General features: G+C 31.1%; 1 protein-coding gene across 3 annotated transcripts in view; it reads right to left on the reverse strand.

Annotated features, from left to right (window-relative positions):
* The window catches only part of LOC126749098 (RNA-binding protein 5-like), a 62,159-nt gene that overhangs the window by 19,864 nt on the left and 25,398 nt on the right, over positions 1-16,897 (reverse strand). For 2 of the 3 annotated variants that reach the window (XR_007664877.1, XR_007664876.1), the window contains exon 11: positions 13,881-14,302. Coding sequence is in view for 1 of the 3 variants with exons in the window: in XM_050458731.1 (XP_050314688.1) it covers positions 8,136-8,276; positions 13,881-14,302 (563 nt within the window). In the remaining 2 variants the exon portion in view is untranslated. Of the gene's footprint in view, positions 1-4,591; positions 8,277-13,880; positions 14,303-16,897 lie in introns of those variants that run through there. The other variant, XM_050458731.1, reaches the window with a different exon arrangement.

The raw sequence follows: 16,897 nt of genomic DNA on the forward strand, positions 1-16,897 counted from the left end.
GCCAAATATTGGATGGAAATATAATGGGTTAGTACTCCACTGTTTAGAAAGAGCAGGAAATTTTATCATGCCTCCCAATATACACAAACCCATACATTTTTTCATTTCTTCAACAGTTGTTTCCTTCCATTTCTTATGTTTACTGGTCCTTGTATTTGGTTGGCATACTGCATGTGCTCGGTTTGTTCAAAAAAGTATTGTGACGGACTTGCATTTACATCTAAATTTGGAGACACGTGTGGCACCCCTGTAAATGGAATATTAGGAGGATCTTCTTCGGTGTCCGTCCAGTCGTCATCATAATTGATGTTGGTCTGTGCAGGGTGGTCCTGAATAGCGTCATCATCTTCTGTCTCGGAGCCGTCGAAAAGGTTATCGACGTCATCGGATTCAGAACTTTTTTTCATCAGATATCACAAATGTTTTGTCTTGTAAATCATCGTCACTAGAAAAATCGGATCCACTTTCTTCTGATTCAAGAAAACATTGCTCTAGCTCTGCTTCTGTTCATGGCTTTTGATTTTGAATGCAGTGACGTTTCCTTTTATTGTATCCAGAAGTGCTGAAAGTTTTTTTTTATTTTTTAATGCCTAATGTAATTCTTTATGTGAATTAAATATACTATTTATTATTATTATAAAATATACCGTATTTTATAATGTTTATCTATTTTTTAACTTAAAAAAAAAAAGCAAACTAGAATCTTGCTTTTAGGATGCTTCAATCCGATAAAAATACCTACTCATTATCAATTTAATTTGTAAATAAATACATATGCCCAATTTAAATAATAAGACGTAATATAAAATAAGCCAAACAGATCTGCAACAAAAATTTTCAAAAAAAGAGTATACTATGCAAATCAAAGACTTTTAGCAAGATATGGCAACATCGCAAATAGGTTTTGACAGAACCACCAAATTAACCTAACCTCAAATATATATTTACAATATAATTCAATTTTACTATACTTGAAAAATAACAACTTAAGATATTACATACATGTACAACTACAACGGCATCATTATTTACTTCGTACTTACCTTGGTAAATCACGATCATCAGCCATAATATACAAAAAAGCAAAATCACAAACTTTAAATCTTAACCGCTACGTAAACACTCATCAAATCAGTTAGAATGAGAATATTTATTTTATTTTACATGAATATGGATAAGCAACCTACAAAGCACATTAGGGGTATTCTACACTAAACAAATTTATTAGCATAAAAATTTATTAGTAATTTCTGTCCCAACACTAAATACTGAGTCAATCAAAATGAACCGAATATATATAGATCCTCATAAACAGCATTGCCAGGTCTACTGTTTTTGCAGTAGATCTACTGTTTTAGGCTTTCAGCTACTGTTCTACTGCCAAGAGGCTAAAATCTACTCTTATTTCTTATATATATTTTTTTATACTGGTATAGACTTTTTATAGTACTTTCTATACTGGTATAGACGAAAAATTACTTAAGTACAATATAAATTTTAAATATAGTTTAACAAAAAATGAAGCCCAAAGTCTAAAAAGTATTTTTTTTTAAATCAATACAGGCAGAATACACGCACTATGTAATTAGTATTCAATACTTCTAACAGATAGATGGGGCAACCTGTGATGAAGATTTCCTTCCTATTGCATTGGGGAATCCCGCGCGGCTCTTTTTGGGGTTTACCGTTTCTTGTTTAGTTGTTTATTATTTGCATTTGCCTATAAATCTGTGAATTGAGTTGGCAAAAAAAGATTAAGTACCAGCAAAAATATAGATTGGATTGGGAACAAGATGAAATGTTTAGAGGCTGGCTTTCTAAGGGCAGATCAGAAGATGAGGCTTTTTGTAAAATATGCAACAAAAATATTTTAATTGCTTCATCCGGAAAGACAATACTTTTAAAACATAAAGAAAGCAATATCCACCAAAAATTTTCCAAGGGACTAAAGGGTCAGCAATCAGTACTTAATATTTTTAAACCAAATTCAAATATTAATGAGTCTGTAAAAAAGGCTGACTTACATTTGGCTGCATTTGTAAGTGAGCATAATCTGGCCTATAATGTTATAAAACATTTGCCCGATTTATTAAGAACAGTTTGTCCGGACTCTCAAATCGCAAAGAAAATACCATGCAGTCGAACAAAATGCTCTGCATTAATAAAAAATGTGATTGGCAAACAAAATGAAATTCATGATTTAAAAAATACGAAGTTTTTTCTTATTGTGGATGAATCTACCAGATGATAGAGGATGCACAAAACATTTAGCTCTTGTTGTTAGATATCGATGCAACAAAATATAGGGAATTTGGGATTTTTTTCTAGTTCATTAGGCTTATAAAATGTACTTATTATTTTAGGATTCAAGATTGCTTTTTGTCATTAATACCAATGAAGGATGCAAACAAAAATTTTAGTGAATTAGTTAAGTTAGTACCAAAACTTGGTAATGTCTCGTTTAAAGCAAGAAATACCAAATAATTTTTTAATTAAATGCATTTGCCACAGTTTTAATTTCTGCGCTTCCAGTGCATGCGAAAAATTACTTAGTGAATTAGAAGATTTTACTAGAAACGTTTACAATTATTTTAAAATTAAGCCCTAAACGGGTTGAATATTATAAAGACTTTCAAATATTTACAAAAACAACAGTACATAAAATTCTCCATCTTGCCCAGACGAGATGGCTTTCATTAGAAAGTGTTGTTGGGCGGCTCTTAGAGCAATACAGTGCGTTAACTCTTTTTTTCACAGATGCAGTAGCAGCTAATGACTACAACACTCATGCTGAAAATATCCTTGTTAAACTAAAGGACCCCTTAACAAAATATTTTCTTATTTTTCTACAGTTTTCTCTCCCATTTTTTAATAAAATTAATAGAGGACTGCAGAGCGAGAAACCTAAACTTCATGATCTGCACTCAAACATAACATCAACCTTTAAAACAAATCTTGAGTGTTTTATAAGGAGGGATGTGCTTTTAAAAACACCTATATATAATATTAATTTTAAAGACCCTGGCAATTATTTACCGCTTTCAGGTATATACTTGGGGGCACAAATTGATGCAATTGATTCTACAAATTTAAATACAAAACAGATTCATGTCCGTAGAACCAGATGTTTAAATTTTTTTGTAGAGGCGGCAAATCAAATTTCCAAAAGGTTTGATTTTAACAATGACGTTTGAAATCATTGTCAAGTTTTTGATTAAGCCTCAAATTGTTATGGCAGGGGAATATGGGGTAGCATTATTCCTGTAGCAAAGCATTCTCCCAATTTAATTAGGGAAAATGAGTTGCAAGAGTTGGACAATGAATACAGGTAGATAATGACGATATTGAAGGTTTTTGGAATTACATTGAGAAGATGTGCTATGGTGATAAAAAACCAATGTTTCCTGTTCTAACCACTTTTGTTTTTAATATTTTAAGTTTACCGCACTCTTCGGCGAATGTCGAATTTTTTCGCAAGTGAATCTATTAAAAACTCAGCAGAGAAACAAGCTTGCCACAGCAAGCATTTCAGGAAATTTGCACTCAAAAAACTTCATAGATAGCTTGCCAAGGCAAGCATTCATTGCTTCTCTGCTGAGTTTAATAAAAATATATTGACTTTGCATTGTCAAAAAATGTATCAAAAATCATCCGAATTATCAGACTCAGATTAAAAGCTTTTCTAATTTCAATTTTTTCCTTTACAGTTTGCGTTATGTATTATTAGTTTTTAAGATATTTCATGTTTTATTTCGATAAAATATTTGTAGACATTAATTAAGTTTGTGCCAAAACTCAATTTTTCTTTTTTTAATACAATAAAACATAAATTTTTAAATCTACTGGTTTTTTTTTTGAAAATCTACTGCTAAACTTTAAAACCGATTTGGCAACACTGCTCATAAATCAGCATTTGAAATCCTTCTAGTTAACTAGACGCGGTACCCTATGAAAGATACCATGCGTCTAGTTAACTGGACGTTGGTAGTGAACGTGTTAAAATATTAATTTCCTGGTGACATCCTTGATAATTAATTATACAGATAAATTGGCAAAAAACTTGCGTCTCATTGGTTTGCATGTATTTTAAATAAATATATATGCGAATGTTGCTGGAAATTAAGGAAAATATATTGGATGGCCAAAAACTTTATGCGAACCCGTGTCGGACGACTTCCCACAGATATTTTTACTTTTTAATGTAAATATATTTCAAATTACATTAAAACTACTTTTTTTACTAATTTTTATGACAATCTGATATATAGGTGATATATAGGTATATTTGATCTTTTCTTAAACGCTTTTACGCTGCTGTAAAAAATGTTGGACCTTATTTTCTGTTGGAATCCCTTATTGATCTTTATTTTGTATTGTATTATTAATTTGTATATATGTTTAATTAATTTCCACCGGTTTAGTATTTATTCACTACCTATTTCAGTAGTACTCGAACTTTATAAAAAATATATCCATGAGAAATACACAGATTCGGAATTTTTAAACTTAATAAAACTAACATCATAAAATATCTAATCAATTTTTTTGTTTATTTGAAAGGTATGTTGTAAAAAATAAATAAAATACTAAATCCCAATTAAGCAATACACTATAATAAGACCATAATTAATAACAATTTCTTCATTAAATCAATGCAGCATAATATAAATTCTAATTCCTAAGAAATCGACTATGTACAAGTTTCAATTTATTGTAAACATAATTCAGATACTAATTCTACGATAATGTACCGATTCAAGAATTAAGAACTACGACGTATTCACCGAAAATGGGGTTTAGACTTAGCAATGAAGTTATAAAGACTATCAAGTTTTAAAACTATACATAATTTAAGTTATATAATTACAGAAGATATGACTTCAAGATATAAAACAATTCAACCTATATTTTTGTGATCCAAAAAATCAATAAAATCTTTTCAACTTAATTCAATAATAAAAAGAAAATATCCCAACAAAAAAAGAAAAAAAATATGTTTAATTTGATAATTAACAAAAATAGTTACGTGTCTTTGTGTTGGAATACTTTGAGTAAATATTAAAAAACAAAAGAATAAAGAAAAACTAGCCTAAAGAATTACCAATTGCTCATAATTTAAATATATCACAGATAACTACATAAATTTAAAAGGTGAAAAAATGCGCTAAATCATAATCCCACAATCCCGACATCGGCCTAGAACGATAAAGCTATTCTCAGTTAGATAAATCTGTCTAAATTTTTTGTTATTAATTTGTGAATTTCTATATTTCTATACGTACAAAACTGGCAATTATTTAAAAGGCAACCGTAATAAAATATTTTGATTACAAAAAGTCAGGATATGAAATTATATAAAATCTCAAACACAAACTGGAACGGTCAGGCTTACATTTAAATAAAAACTATTAAAAACAAGTATGATTTTTTTAATTTTGGAAATTTGCATATAAACTACTCAAAACGAACAAGGAGCCACTATTCCATAAGCTTATATTCCACGTATTTTGTAATTAAGCGAAAATATTATTTTACAATCACAATGTATAGACTTGACCCTTCGTACAGTTCACTTTATCAGCGCATCTTAAAAATTTGCGCCTGTATTTATCACTCTTAGTTAAAACTTTGCTGTGAAAACATTATTATTGATGTGCTAGGTAGAAGAATACGCCGTAGAATGAAGTTGAAATCGCTAGGGCCGTAACGTTAATTGAGGAAGGTTATTCCAGAAGAAGACTCGCAGAAATTCTCAATGTGAGTCGAGCCGCTATAAAAAGAGCATGGATTCAGTATTTAAGTTATGGGGATTATCAGAAGAAGGCCATATACCCAACGTCAAAGGGCCACATCACCTCGAGAAGACCTTTTATTAAGTCCGTGGGCGATTAGGGAACGAACCACTACACGGGCGCTTCAGAATTGGTTAGCAGCTACAACGGGAACCAGAATTTCTGATTAAACAGTACGTAATAGACTTCATCAGTCTCAGTTGCGTGCTAGGAGACCGGTTAGAGAGCCTCGTTTGACAGCAGAGCATTGAAGAGCTTGAAGAATTTTTGCCAAAGCACATCGTCATTGGACAATACCACAATGGAGTAATGTTTTGTTTACGGATGAGTCCAGATTCTGCTTACATCACCACGATGGGCGAGTTTGGGTATAGCGATGAACAGATGAGCGGTATTTCGACTCAGCTGTGCAAGAAACTGTTCGGTTTGGCGGAGGGTGTATTATGTTATGGACTGGTATATGTTTAAATGGGCACACCGACTTAGTGGTAGTTGAAAACGGTTCCTTAACGGCATTACGTTACTTAGAAGAAATTTTACCACCACACGTGATTCCTTTTGCGGATAATATGGGAATAGATTTCATTTTACAACACGATAATGCTGAAGTTTAGATAATGTGAAGATTTTCTTTTCCAAGAATGGGGACAACTACCCCAGGAGTTGATCAGAAACTTGATTGAGAGTATGCCCAGCCATTGTGCTCAAGTTTTCAGACCCAGAGGATGGCATACTTACTACTAAGCATAGTTTTAAGACACCGCCTTATTAAAAGATGGAATAAATAAATCATTATTTATTTTCTTATTGAAATTTGAATTTTTTATTCCTAAATAGACCGACAGCTTTAAGGCATTTACAATGTTTTTTGCAGTAGTCATTCACAAATAAAGGAGAAAACGATAACTTTTTCAAAAAACTATTACACAAAAAATTATTTAAATTTTTTCAAGTGGCTTTTTTTTTGTTTTGAGTAATTGAGGATCTTGTTTTCTAAATTGTCAAGTCGGTAATATACTTAACAAACTTAGTGAGAAATACAGAATCGAGATTGAACAAATGACATGAATAAATAATGTGTTTTCAGTCACATACTCATAATAATTGACATTGTAATTAATATGCGTTAACATTAAAGTAGAGAAAATTATAACTGTAGCAAATTTTTTCATCCAATGTGCATAAGCGATTATCCTGAAAATGAAGCCTACTCTTAGTTCCTAATTCACTATACGGTACAGTTGAATTTAAAAAAAGCAAAATACCTAAGCTAAAAAAGGCCTATCTAAAAATGAATTATATAATTAAGTTAAATATATCTAATACGATATATCAAAGCAATGAAAAAATTCTGTTATCTGTGTAAAATATATGTGTAAAATAAAGATTTGTGAAATAAAAAAAATATTTTTAAAACTTATATCTTTTCTGATGGCTGCTATTTCTAATATCAAAATGTATCCTATAAAGCCTTATTTTTGAACTTAATATATTTTTGTCCCTACTCTAGTTTAATTTTACATTGGTAATGCACACCAGTCAGACGGTTACTAGACAGCTTAAAAATGTATATCTATTTATCTACGTTTAACAACCACTGACTGAAGTAGATTGGGATTATATCGTTACATTTAAGGTTTAGTTTTGCTCACCAGTGCTAGACTCAACACTTAAAAAAAAACAGGTCGATAAATTTATTGCCTTAAGTAACTTCACAGCCGACCTAAAGTGTTAATTGAAGTTTGTTAAAAATAGATCAAATATTTAAAAATAATGTAACATTTTTGTAGCTGCACAAACGTTATTAATTAATGCGTGCTATTAATAATTCAAGATAGCAACTAAGAATTGAATTAATTTAAAGTTTTTTTTTTAAATATATGAAGATTAAACCGTTAAAAATTAGAAACTTACTATTTATTTAATTTTTAAAAATTAAAAATTGTAAGTAAATATATGAAAAATATGTAGTCTGTAACAGCACTAGCAACACAATTTGTGAGCATTTAAATAAGCACATTAATTGAATGCTTTCTGATAAAAACACAATACGATTACATTAAAATACACATAATTTCCGTTTTTTTTTTTACATATTATATGTGCCTTTATAATTAGATTTTTAAATTATCTTTAACAGATTATTAGTTTTGTATTAGAACATTCAAATAGCCACATTATATTGTGAACTGTTACGGCTATTGAATATAATGCAAAAAACTATCGCGCACATATGAGCATATCCAAAACCCTGGTCAATAATAATTTCATTATAAATATGCCAATCTGTCATTATTCCAGAAATTGCATTTCTTATACACTTCAAGGTTTCCTAAAGGACATTTAGTTTCCATTATTTTCTCTTTCTGTTAACTCTTGATACCTCGCATACATCATTTTTTTGACACAATCTTTATAGGATTCTCCTGCTGTGTATCCTGGCATTTTGTTGCCCAACCCCACAGAAGAGCCATACTGTTCAGCCTAAAATACAAAAAGAAAGGTTTGAAATTCATAACTTATTTTAAAAATGTAGGTGATTTAAAAATAAAAAATATCTGAGATATGCAAAGCTGTTATTTGATCTTATACTATATCTGTACTTATTGAAAAGTGGTTTCCATAATTTTATTATTTGCCGCTGAGCCGATACTTCAAAACGATGAACACAAATTTAGAGTTTTCTTCCTCCCAAATTAATATATTAAATGAGTATTAATCCTCTTCAATCCTGTGCAGGGTTCAGGGTAAATTATCTTCAAAACAGTGACAACCTAATTTGTAGACAAAGCACAAAATTTTACAATTTTTTAAATTTAAGGTCAAAAAAAGAAAAGAAATTTCACAATCTAGCAAACTGCGTAGGATTAAAAAAAAACAAGTATATAATTTCAAAAATATACATTATTCATTAATTTGGTCACGATAAAGATACGAATATAAACAAAATTATTTTTATAATTCGGAAGATGTTATGAATACTTTTGACCTATACCAAATTATTTCGGAATCAACTCGAATTTTTAATAATTTAGTATCCTTAATTGGTCTTATTTTAGATTATTAATAACGTTTATAAAATTACTCATTCGGCTATAACGTTACATCTTAACGGTTACAATTATAATAAAATAAAACGAAACTACACAGCCTGTACATGATATTACTTCTTATGACAACATTCCCTAAACAATAGGACTGTGTTTTTTCGCTGATAACAATAAGAATATTAGATACCAGGTTAGTTATAAAAGGTATACTATGAAACAAAAAATAGGTATTATTATTATTTTAATAAATTGCAATATATCACACTCAATTAGTCTATGTCAGATCTAGAATTAATCGATTTCTTTTCATTGTTGATATGAACCATTTCCATAAACAAGCGTTTTCGGTAGTTAGTCTCAGAATGCAATATAGTCACATTATCATAATCAAACTGGTGGTTCGTATTTAAAAAATGAACCGCCAAGGCACAAGATTTTTTAACTATGCAACAATCACTCTTATGTTGCGTAATTCTTAAGTGCTTGGGTAGTTTATCCAATATAGCAACCCTCACAACCTGTACAAGGAATGTTGTAAACTAGTTATTTAAAAAAAATTTATACATCTTACCGAGATTTTCTTTAATAAATGTTTCATCGAAAATGTGTGTGACTCTATTCACCATTGCCTTAATCATATTGATCTTTTGATTAGTAGGATGATTCGAATAAAAATTAATATATCTACCAGATGCTGTTGGTTTTTGATACCAATTTAATAAAGTTCTGTTATCGTTAGAACGAATAACAAACGTAGCTAAAAATGAAACTCCGTTTATGTTATTTTCCGTTTCCATCATAAATTGTATATGTTTATCTATGGAGTTAAATATATTTTATAAGTTAATTTTTTGGCACTGCCATTGGTATCATCGTAGAGTAATAGTCCTCTTTGCAAGCAGCTCCTAACCGCCAATATTTTAACAACACCTCTGTTAGGGTGATTAGCCCTTTTTTTTGTATTGCTGACCTCTTTTTAAATGAAGTTCGTTTTGGGTTTTTCACGTAATTATTTATTAAATTCAGTTACAAAGGTGTTTTGTATGAGACCGTTTACATTTTTTTTAATACGCACTCTACCGCTGCTCGCTGCAAAGTGAAGCCACAAGCCCTTTTACGGGAGAAGAGAGTGTGGCGCGGTTGCCACGTTTATTTCAAATATTAGTCTTTAAGAATTGCACCAACAACCTCCCTGTTGAGTTGGGCAGATACAGCCTCTATCCAACTCACCAAACAGGGTTCTGAGCCGTGGCACTCGAGTGCTTCAATATCAAGGAACGCACCCAGACAGGCCTTACCATTGCCAAGAGCACCCTCCACCTTTCTCAGGAGGTGGTATAGGGCCAGGTCCGTGGATCCGTCTGGTGGGTGTATCCGTCTGGTGTCTTTTAACTAAGATGCTTTTTTTATGTTTCGATCTATCAACCTTAACCGTCTTTAGCAGAAAACTGGTAAGACTGATTGGTCCGTACGATTTGGTGTCTCATCAAAATTGGATGGTGACAATAAATTACACTTTTTCAGGCGTATCAAAAGCTGCAACGTTAAAAACAAAATAAACAATTCAAGATAATTATGTCAGTTTATAAAACGATTTTTTTATTTGATATTTTTCGAGCATTTTAATTTATGTCTTGAGTTTATTTGAGATTATTTGTTAGTAATTCGATTAAAAATATTTTATTACTAAATTACTATGTTTGATAATAAAAATACATTTGCAATATACCTTAAGATGTAATGGATTTCGCATTTGCTCTATATGCGAGTGACACGTCAGTTGTTATGTCACAATAGTGAAAGTGTAACGGCAGATGTAGCAATTTTAACTGTTAAAAATGATGTGATGAAATGATGAAAGAACCAAAATTTCTAAGTGTTATTACTCATGAGCAACGATAATATATATGCAATAAAATTGCTTCTACAAGCTATACTATACATAATTACTTCGATACCAATTATCGATTCATTCGAATTAAGCACAGAGCGACTCTTAACTCATCTCTCGTTGTCTCAATTTGAATTATTTATTTAATGGTATTCAAATTTTTACCCGTAAATCAAATGCACGCCAGAAACGAATACTCTTGATTATCTATATTTAAATAGTCCATTCAATATGCCAGACATTCTACCACTATTTGGAAAGAGCCATCAATGTTTACAATGCACTGCCAGTATCTTTTAGAGAATTGCAGCCATACGAGAAATTTAAAAGATAAATAAAGTAACAAATAAAGTAATTTTGTCAACTTTTTTATTGGACTGATGAATAATGCAGCATCTTCTCCCCAGTTTCTTGTGAAAGTTCCGCTTTCTATTAGCGCTGCTTCCGTTCTTCATATTTAATTTATCCTGTGATGGATCCTCGTCCTATATTAGATTTTTGGGTCACGCAACAATATTGCAAGAACCATCGACACAGCAATTTCCAATAAGTTTAATTATTATTCTTTTATAGTCATAGGTAATTAGCAAAAATGTGTTGGAATAAAAGACAGTTTATCAATTTAAACTTTGGTAGGTCAAATGGTTGCCTCATAGTGTCACATTATTTTATATGGCAAAGAATTTTGCGTCTTAATTCGTCAAACAAAATTGAAGCGATTTACTAGTAAAAATGTATGGTAATGTAATAAACAGTTCATCGAGTGTAAATATTTTTTTAAAATATACATCTATTATTTGTGAGAAAATAACTAATGCTATTTGTGAATTAAATTAAAAATAAATAATGCTATACTGGGTTGGTAATGAAGCATGCCAAATTGAGTTTTGCCAACTGATGTGCCAGCAAATTGACCCCAATTTAGTAAAGAACAGCTGCTTCAGTGTTAACTTTTTTTCTAAATGGACCGGTAAACCGGCATAACTGTAGATACTGGGATAATGAAAATCCACACCTTCTTTGAGAGGATCATATTCAGTATTTTGAAAAAAAAAAAAAAAAAGATGTATGAGCAGGAATTTACGGTAACGAAATCATCGGGCCATTTTTCCTGGAGGAAAATTTAAGTGAAAATACAATATATCCTTCAATCGTCTATCTTTGGAAAACCAATTCGACGAAAATTGTATTCGGATACTAAACGAAAATAATTTATATTTCCAACAAGATGCTTCCTCGCACTATGCTTTGACAGTTCGACAGTGGCTTAATGAACAGTTTGCAGGGATGTGGATTGGCAGGCGTGGTGCAATTGAATGGCCCGCACGGTCGTCAGAGTTAACACCACTTCATTTTTTCACCTGGAAGTATCTAAAAAGCAAAGTTTATAAAACCCCACTTGTATTAATTGATTTAAAAGATCCAATTACTAGCGATTGTAGAGATATTAGCGCACAACACTTACAATATTTGTGAGGAATTTCAAAGCAGACTTTATTATTGTCTCGAGAGTTCTGTTAATTGATTAAATTGTTTATGTTTTAAACACCTTTTTACACTTTTACTGTTTTTAAGTGTATAAACTTACATTTTTTATACCCCGTTAGGTGGTAGATTGTAAGCCCTTTAAAATGATGTATCACACTATAGGATAGCCATTTGACATACCAAAGTGAGGTTAGCTGGAGGTGAAGGGCAATCACCCTTCACCTTGGTCAGAACTTGGTCAAATATAAAATTAAACGTCCCTCTGTATATCAAAATTGATATCCATTTTCTGGTTAGATATTGAAGACCACAGCCACTTTTGTAATAAACTGAATTCTTAACCTTTACACTCGTGTTTCGATAACTCACGTATAAAGAGCTCGAACCGATCTTACCCCTAATGGTTATAATGGGACATAATGGCAGTTTATCTCACTCTAGTCAGGTGTTTTTCCTTCCTGCTAAAAGACGAGTTACATACCACCAATTCATAAAGATTGTGAGAATTCACAAGTAACTAATCACAGAACTATCAGTATACTAAGTACCATTCCTTGACTCTTCAGAATAGTCAGCAACAGGGCAAGGGGTAGTAATAGCAATGTTATTTGTGTATATTGTCAAAATATTCTTAATTTAAGTTATATATTTATTTTATTTTAAGAATAACTGACAAGCCAATGACTATTTTGACCTTTATGGTAATAAGTAATGTTAAAATATAATTTTGGTCTTCTAAGCTGTCATTGAAATATTATGTTAATCACCCAGACATTGTCGGCGACGAAGATGTAACAACGGCTGGATTTATAAACAAATATCGCCCATACGAGGGATTTCCACCAGGATAAGATTAGGAAATAAAAGCTGATTAATGAATAATGAGGAAGACCGAATTTGTATGGACGGGTAGCGGCAGTTCGTGAGAAGCATTCATATAGTAAACAAGATTTGAGCGTGGAATAAAAATTATTTGTTTAAATTCGAACCGGGCTCTTTTATTTTCTACGTTTAACAGTAAATTAAACTTACCTGTATTTTAAATCCTACATACAATAAAAATAGGAGGTTTTTAAGCTTTGTAATTGTTTCTTAATCACCCCATATTACTATTTGTCAAATACTATTAAAGCCGGTCACAGAACCGCCAGATACCTTCTAACGTTCAGAAAATAATTATAGGGCTTTGATCAGGACACACCAATGATGTTAACACCTTAACATCATTGGCGTGTAAAATGAAGACCTGACGTCTTTGCAAAAAGGAACCAGAAATTATCTGATACATAATGGTAAGCCTGTGACTCATATGACCTAGTATTCTGCGGAGAATATGTGGCTGCTAAAAAACGATTTGGGTTTTACTTGTGGAATACGAAACCCGTTTGTTGCAAACCCAAGTAGGTGATTTGTAGAGTTTTTTGCAATTAAGCTCGTCTAGCCAAGAAAGTAAAAAAGTCGACTATCTTTTATAAGGAATCAAACCCAAATTTAATAAAGTATATTTTTTAAAATTTAAAAAAGTGTAAAGACACGTTTGACAGAGTACTTGATTAAGTGTGGCAAATACCATATCCTAAAAATGAAGGAATAAATAAAATCAGCAGATCGGAGGAAAAAAATTGGTTAATAAAACCTACAAAAAAAAATCTTATTTACCTGGATGATAGTGGTTCTTCCCTGATTAGTTTTGCCGAGGCCTTGTCCTTCTGTCCATCCCATTTTTTGTAATAACCGATTTCCAACATTTTCAGACCCAATAGGTTCTAACACAGAAGCTGACGGAACGGGAGGTTCGCTATTTAAAGTTTTTAAGTATTTTTCCTTTAATTTACTTGGCTGAGCTTCATCGGGGTCTCCAAATTTCATCCTTCTCTCTTTGGCCCTATCTCTGTACACAGTTTTATTAGGTTGTGATGCAGATTCAGCAGCTTTCTTCGATCTTTTCGCTTCTAAATTTTGCTTGTGTAAAGAGGACATCTTGGCATGCTTTTGAAGGGCTTCAGCTGAGCCCAGTTGACGCTTGCAAAGATTGCAGATTAATTTTGTGAAATCCAGCAGTGATTCCTCATCATCTTCACCTAATAAAGAATTAAATAATCAAAATATAATTAATTAAAGCATGTTACAAGTCAGAACTTAACAAACGCACGAGCTGGATCATTTAAGATACCCCACCTAATTATGAATACGTTTTTTTTTTTAAACTATGTTAGAACTTTGACATTTTAAATGGCTTACGAAAATAAAGTCTAGAATTTTTACATAATAAATTGGTTCAAATAAAGTTTGAAGGTTTTATAAGTAAATGAATTTTATAATAAAATGGTATAGTAAGGTATTTATTTATAATTTTATTAAAACTTATACTACTTCTAAAATCATTAAAAAGTAACGTTTATTCTCATAAAGACTTTTTTACATAAAGATTTATGTAATGTTGAGAATTTGTGAATTTAAGATTACCATAAATTTTTCCAGGGTGAAGTACCATTATGCAAAGCAAAATAATAGACGAAGGGTCCTGTTTACTTCACAATCTTTATTTCAAGAATCCCGACGCGTTTCGGTTGTTAAACCATTGTCAAGGGAAAACTATGTAAGTAGAATATAAAAGGTTGTTATTAAACTAATAAATTAATTAAAAACATAGTAAAACTTACATGATATTATTACAAAATGTCCATAAAAAGGTCAAAAAACGGCACACACATAACATGACAATTCATCAATTTAAAAACATGTCATCACACCGTATTTACAAACAATAACGGATTTTGGTTTTTAAAAAAATTTACATGGGTACTACATTATACAGGGATATTTAATACTATTACTAATAGGGACATCTAGGATTAAATATCTGATCTTTATATCTGAATCTTTATTTCAAAAATGGATCCTGGAAAGTAAACAGGGCCCTTCGTCTATTATTTTGCTTTGCATTTGTGAATTTATTTGCATCGAGGTAGATTAAGAGCTAGCAGAGTTAAAAAGCAAGGATATTCGTGTAATTTTAATTAGTGTCAACCTTGTTTGAGCTGTAAGAAGTCAATATTTGCCTTTTTGTGCAAATGCAGTTAATGTATCAAAATATGTATTTACTTATTTAGCATTTTCGTTTCATTATCTATTAATAAATTAATTATTAAAAGGTTCATTTACTTCACCAGGTAAGTTGTAGAGTTTATGACTTACACAATATATGTGATTCTCTGGCCTTAAGTATGCTTGGAAATATGACATTATGCATAACATTATTTTTCGCTAAAACAACTCGGATATTTTTGGCATAATCTACGTGTAACGTATTTTTTATTCCTAAAAAATTAAGTTAATAAACTTGCTTTTGTACTAGAGCTAATTTAGACATGACAGTTGAACCTGCATTTCTTCAAACCACCAAACCATTATTCAATTTAATTCAATTCATTTATTGATGCAAAAAAATATAAAACTCTTACAAAAGTCAACTAAACATTTTAAACTATATAGTGTTAAAAATCCAATATTTATACTTAAAAAATGAAATTCCGATTACCCATATTTTGACCCTGAATTTCATTATGAGGCAAGTCCGTAACGGAAACTAACTTAAACCCATAGTAGAGTGATCCTAAGCTACGAAGGGTAGCACATGTAGGGTAGGTAGTTTTATTTCTACCTACCCTACGCCTGTGAATAGGCTTCGCGAACTTCGGACGGCTAGAAACGGCCTAAACATTTTACTGCGGATCATTAGTCGTCGCCATTTATTGTCATTCTCAATCGGGAGCACCCTGTTTAATATACTATGTGAACAGCAGTATATACTATGTATACTATCTTATATATATGGTGCCATCTCTCTAGGTAGGAAGTCGTAAGTTGCTTCAAATGAGATTTACGTTTTACAATTTTAATTTTTTTTTTTTAATTCTTGCCTCAGTCAAACACATTTCATTGGAAATAGCGCAGTTTTGTAGAAAACAGGACTAATGCGTATTAAGACAAGACACTTGTAAGATTTATTTAAAGTATTTTCGATTTTTTCAAGGACAATAGCTCTTAAGTCACACGTTAAAATTGAACCAGTATTATTATTTTAAAGACAAATAACTTTCGGTTCAATTTAAACGAAAAGCAGCACTTCATCATTCTTCACTCTTATCTTTAACAATGGGGTAGCTGAACGTATAGACATTATTTTAATTTACACTACCGCTTAAAAGTATTTGCTCACCATGTATTCTTTTTAATATTTTAAATTAGATACAAAAATCTTATCTTTATACCTATATTTAGATTGTATCTCTTTTGTAAATTGCATATATACTTAAACAACATTCCTACCAACTAACAAACAATGTAGTGAAAATATGCACTTCTTCTAAAAAACGAATCTGTTTACAGCTCGTTTCCGATGAAATTTGAAACATTTAAAGGTGTTTAGTCTTCAAGATTTGATTTTGTGTAACATTGGTAAATAATTTCGCTTGCTTATTGACGATTGTTACCGTTTCTTTGCTGGTTTTTCAACATTCTTTAAAATGGCTAAAACAAAAGAGATATCGGTAGAAACAAAAGGTAATATCATTGGACTTCATAAGGCTGGAAAAACTAACCATCAAATTTCGACGGATTTGGGAATTCCAAGGCGGACTGTCATTTATAATGTTAGGAAATTCACCAGAGAA

Source organism: Anthonomus grandis, chromosome 22 (assembly GCF_022605725.1).
Source record: "Anthonomus grandis grandis chromosome 22, icAntGran1.3, whole genome shotgun sequence".
Taxonomy (NCBI): domain Eukaryota; kingdom Metazoa; phylum Arthropoda; class Insecta; order Coleoptera; family Curculionidae; genus Anthonomus; species Anthonomus grandis.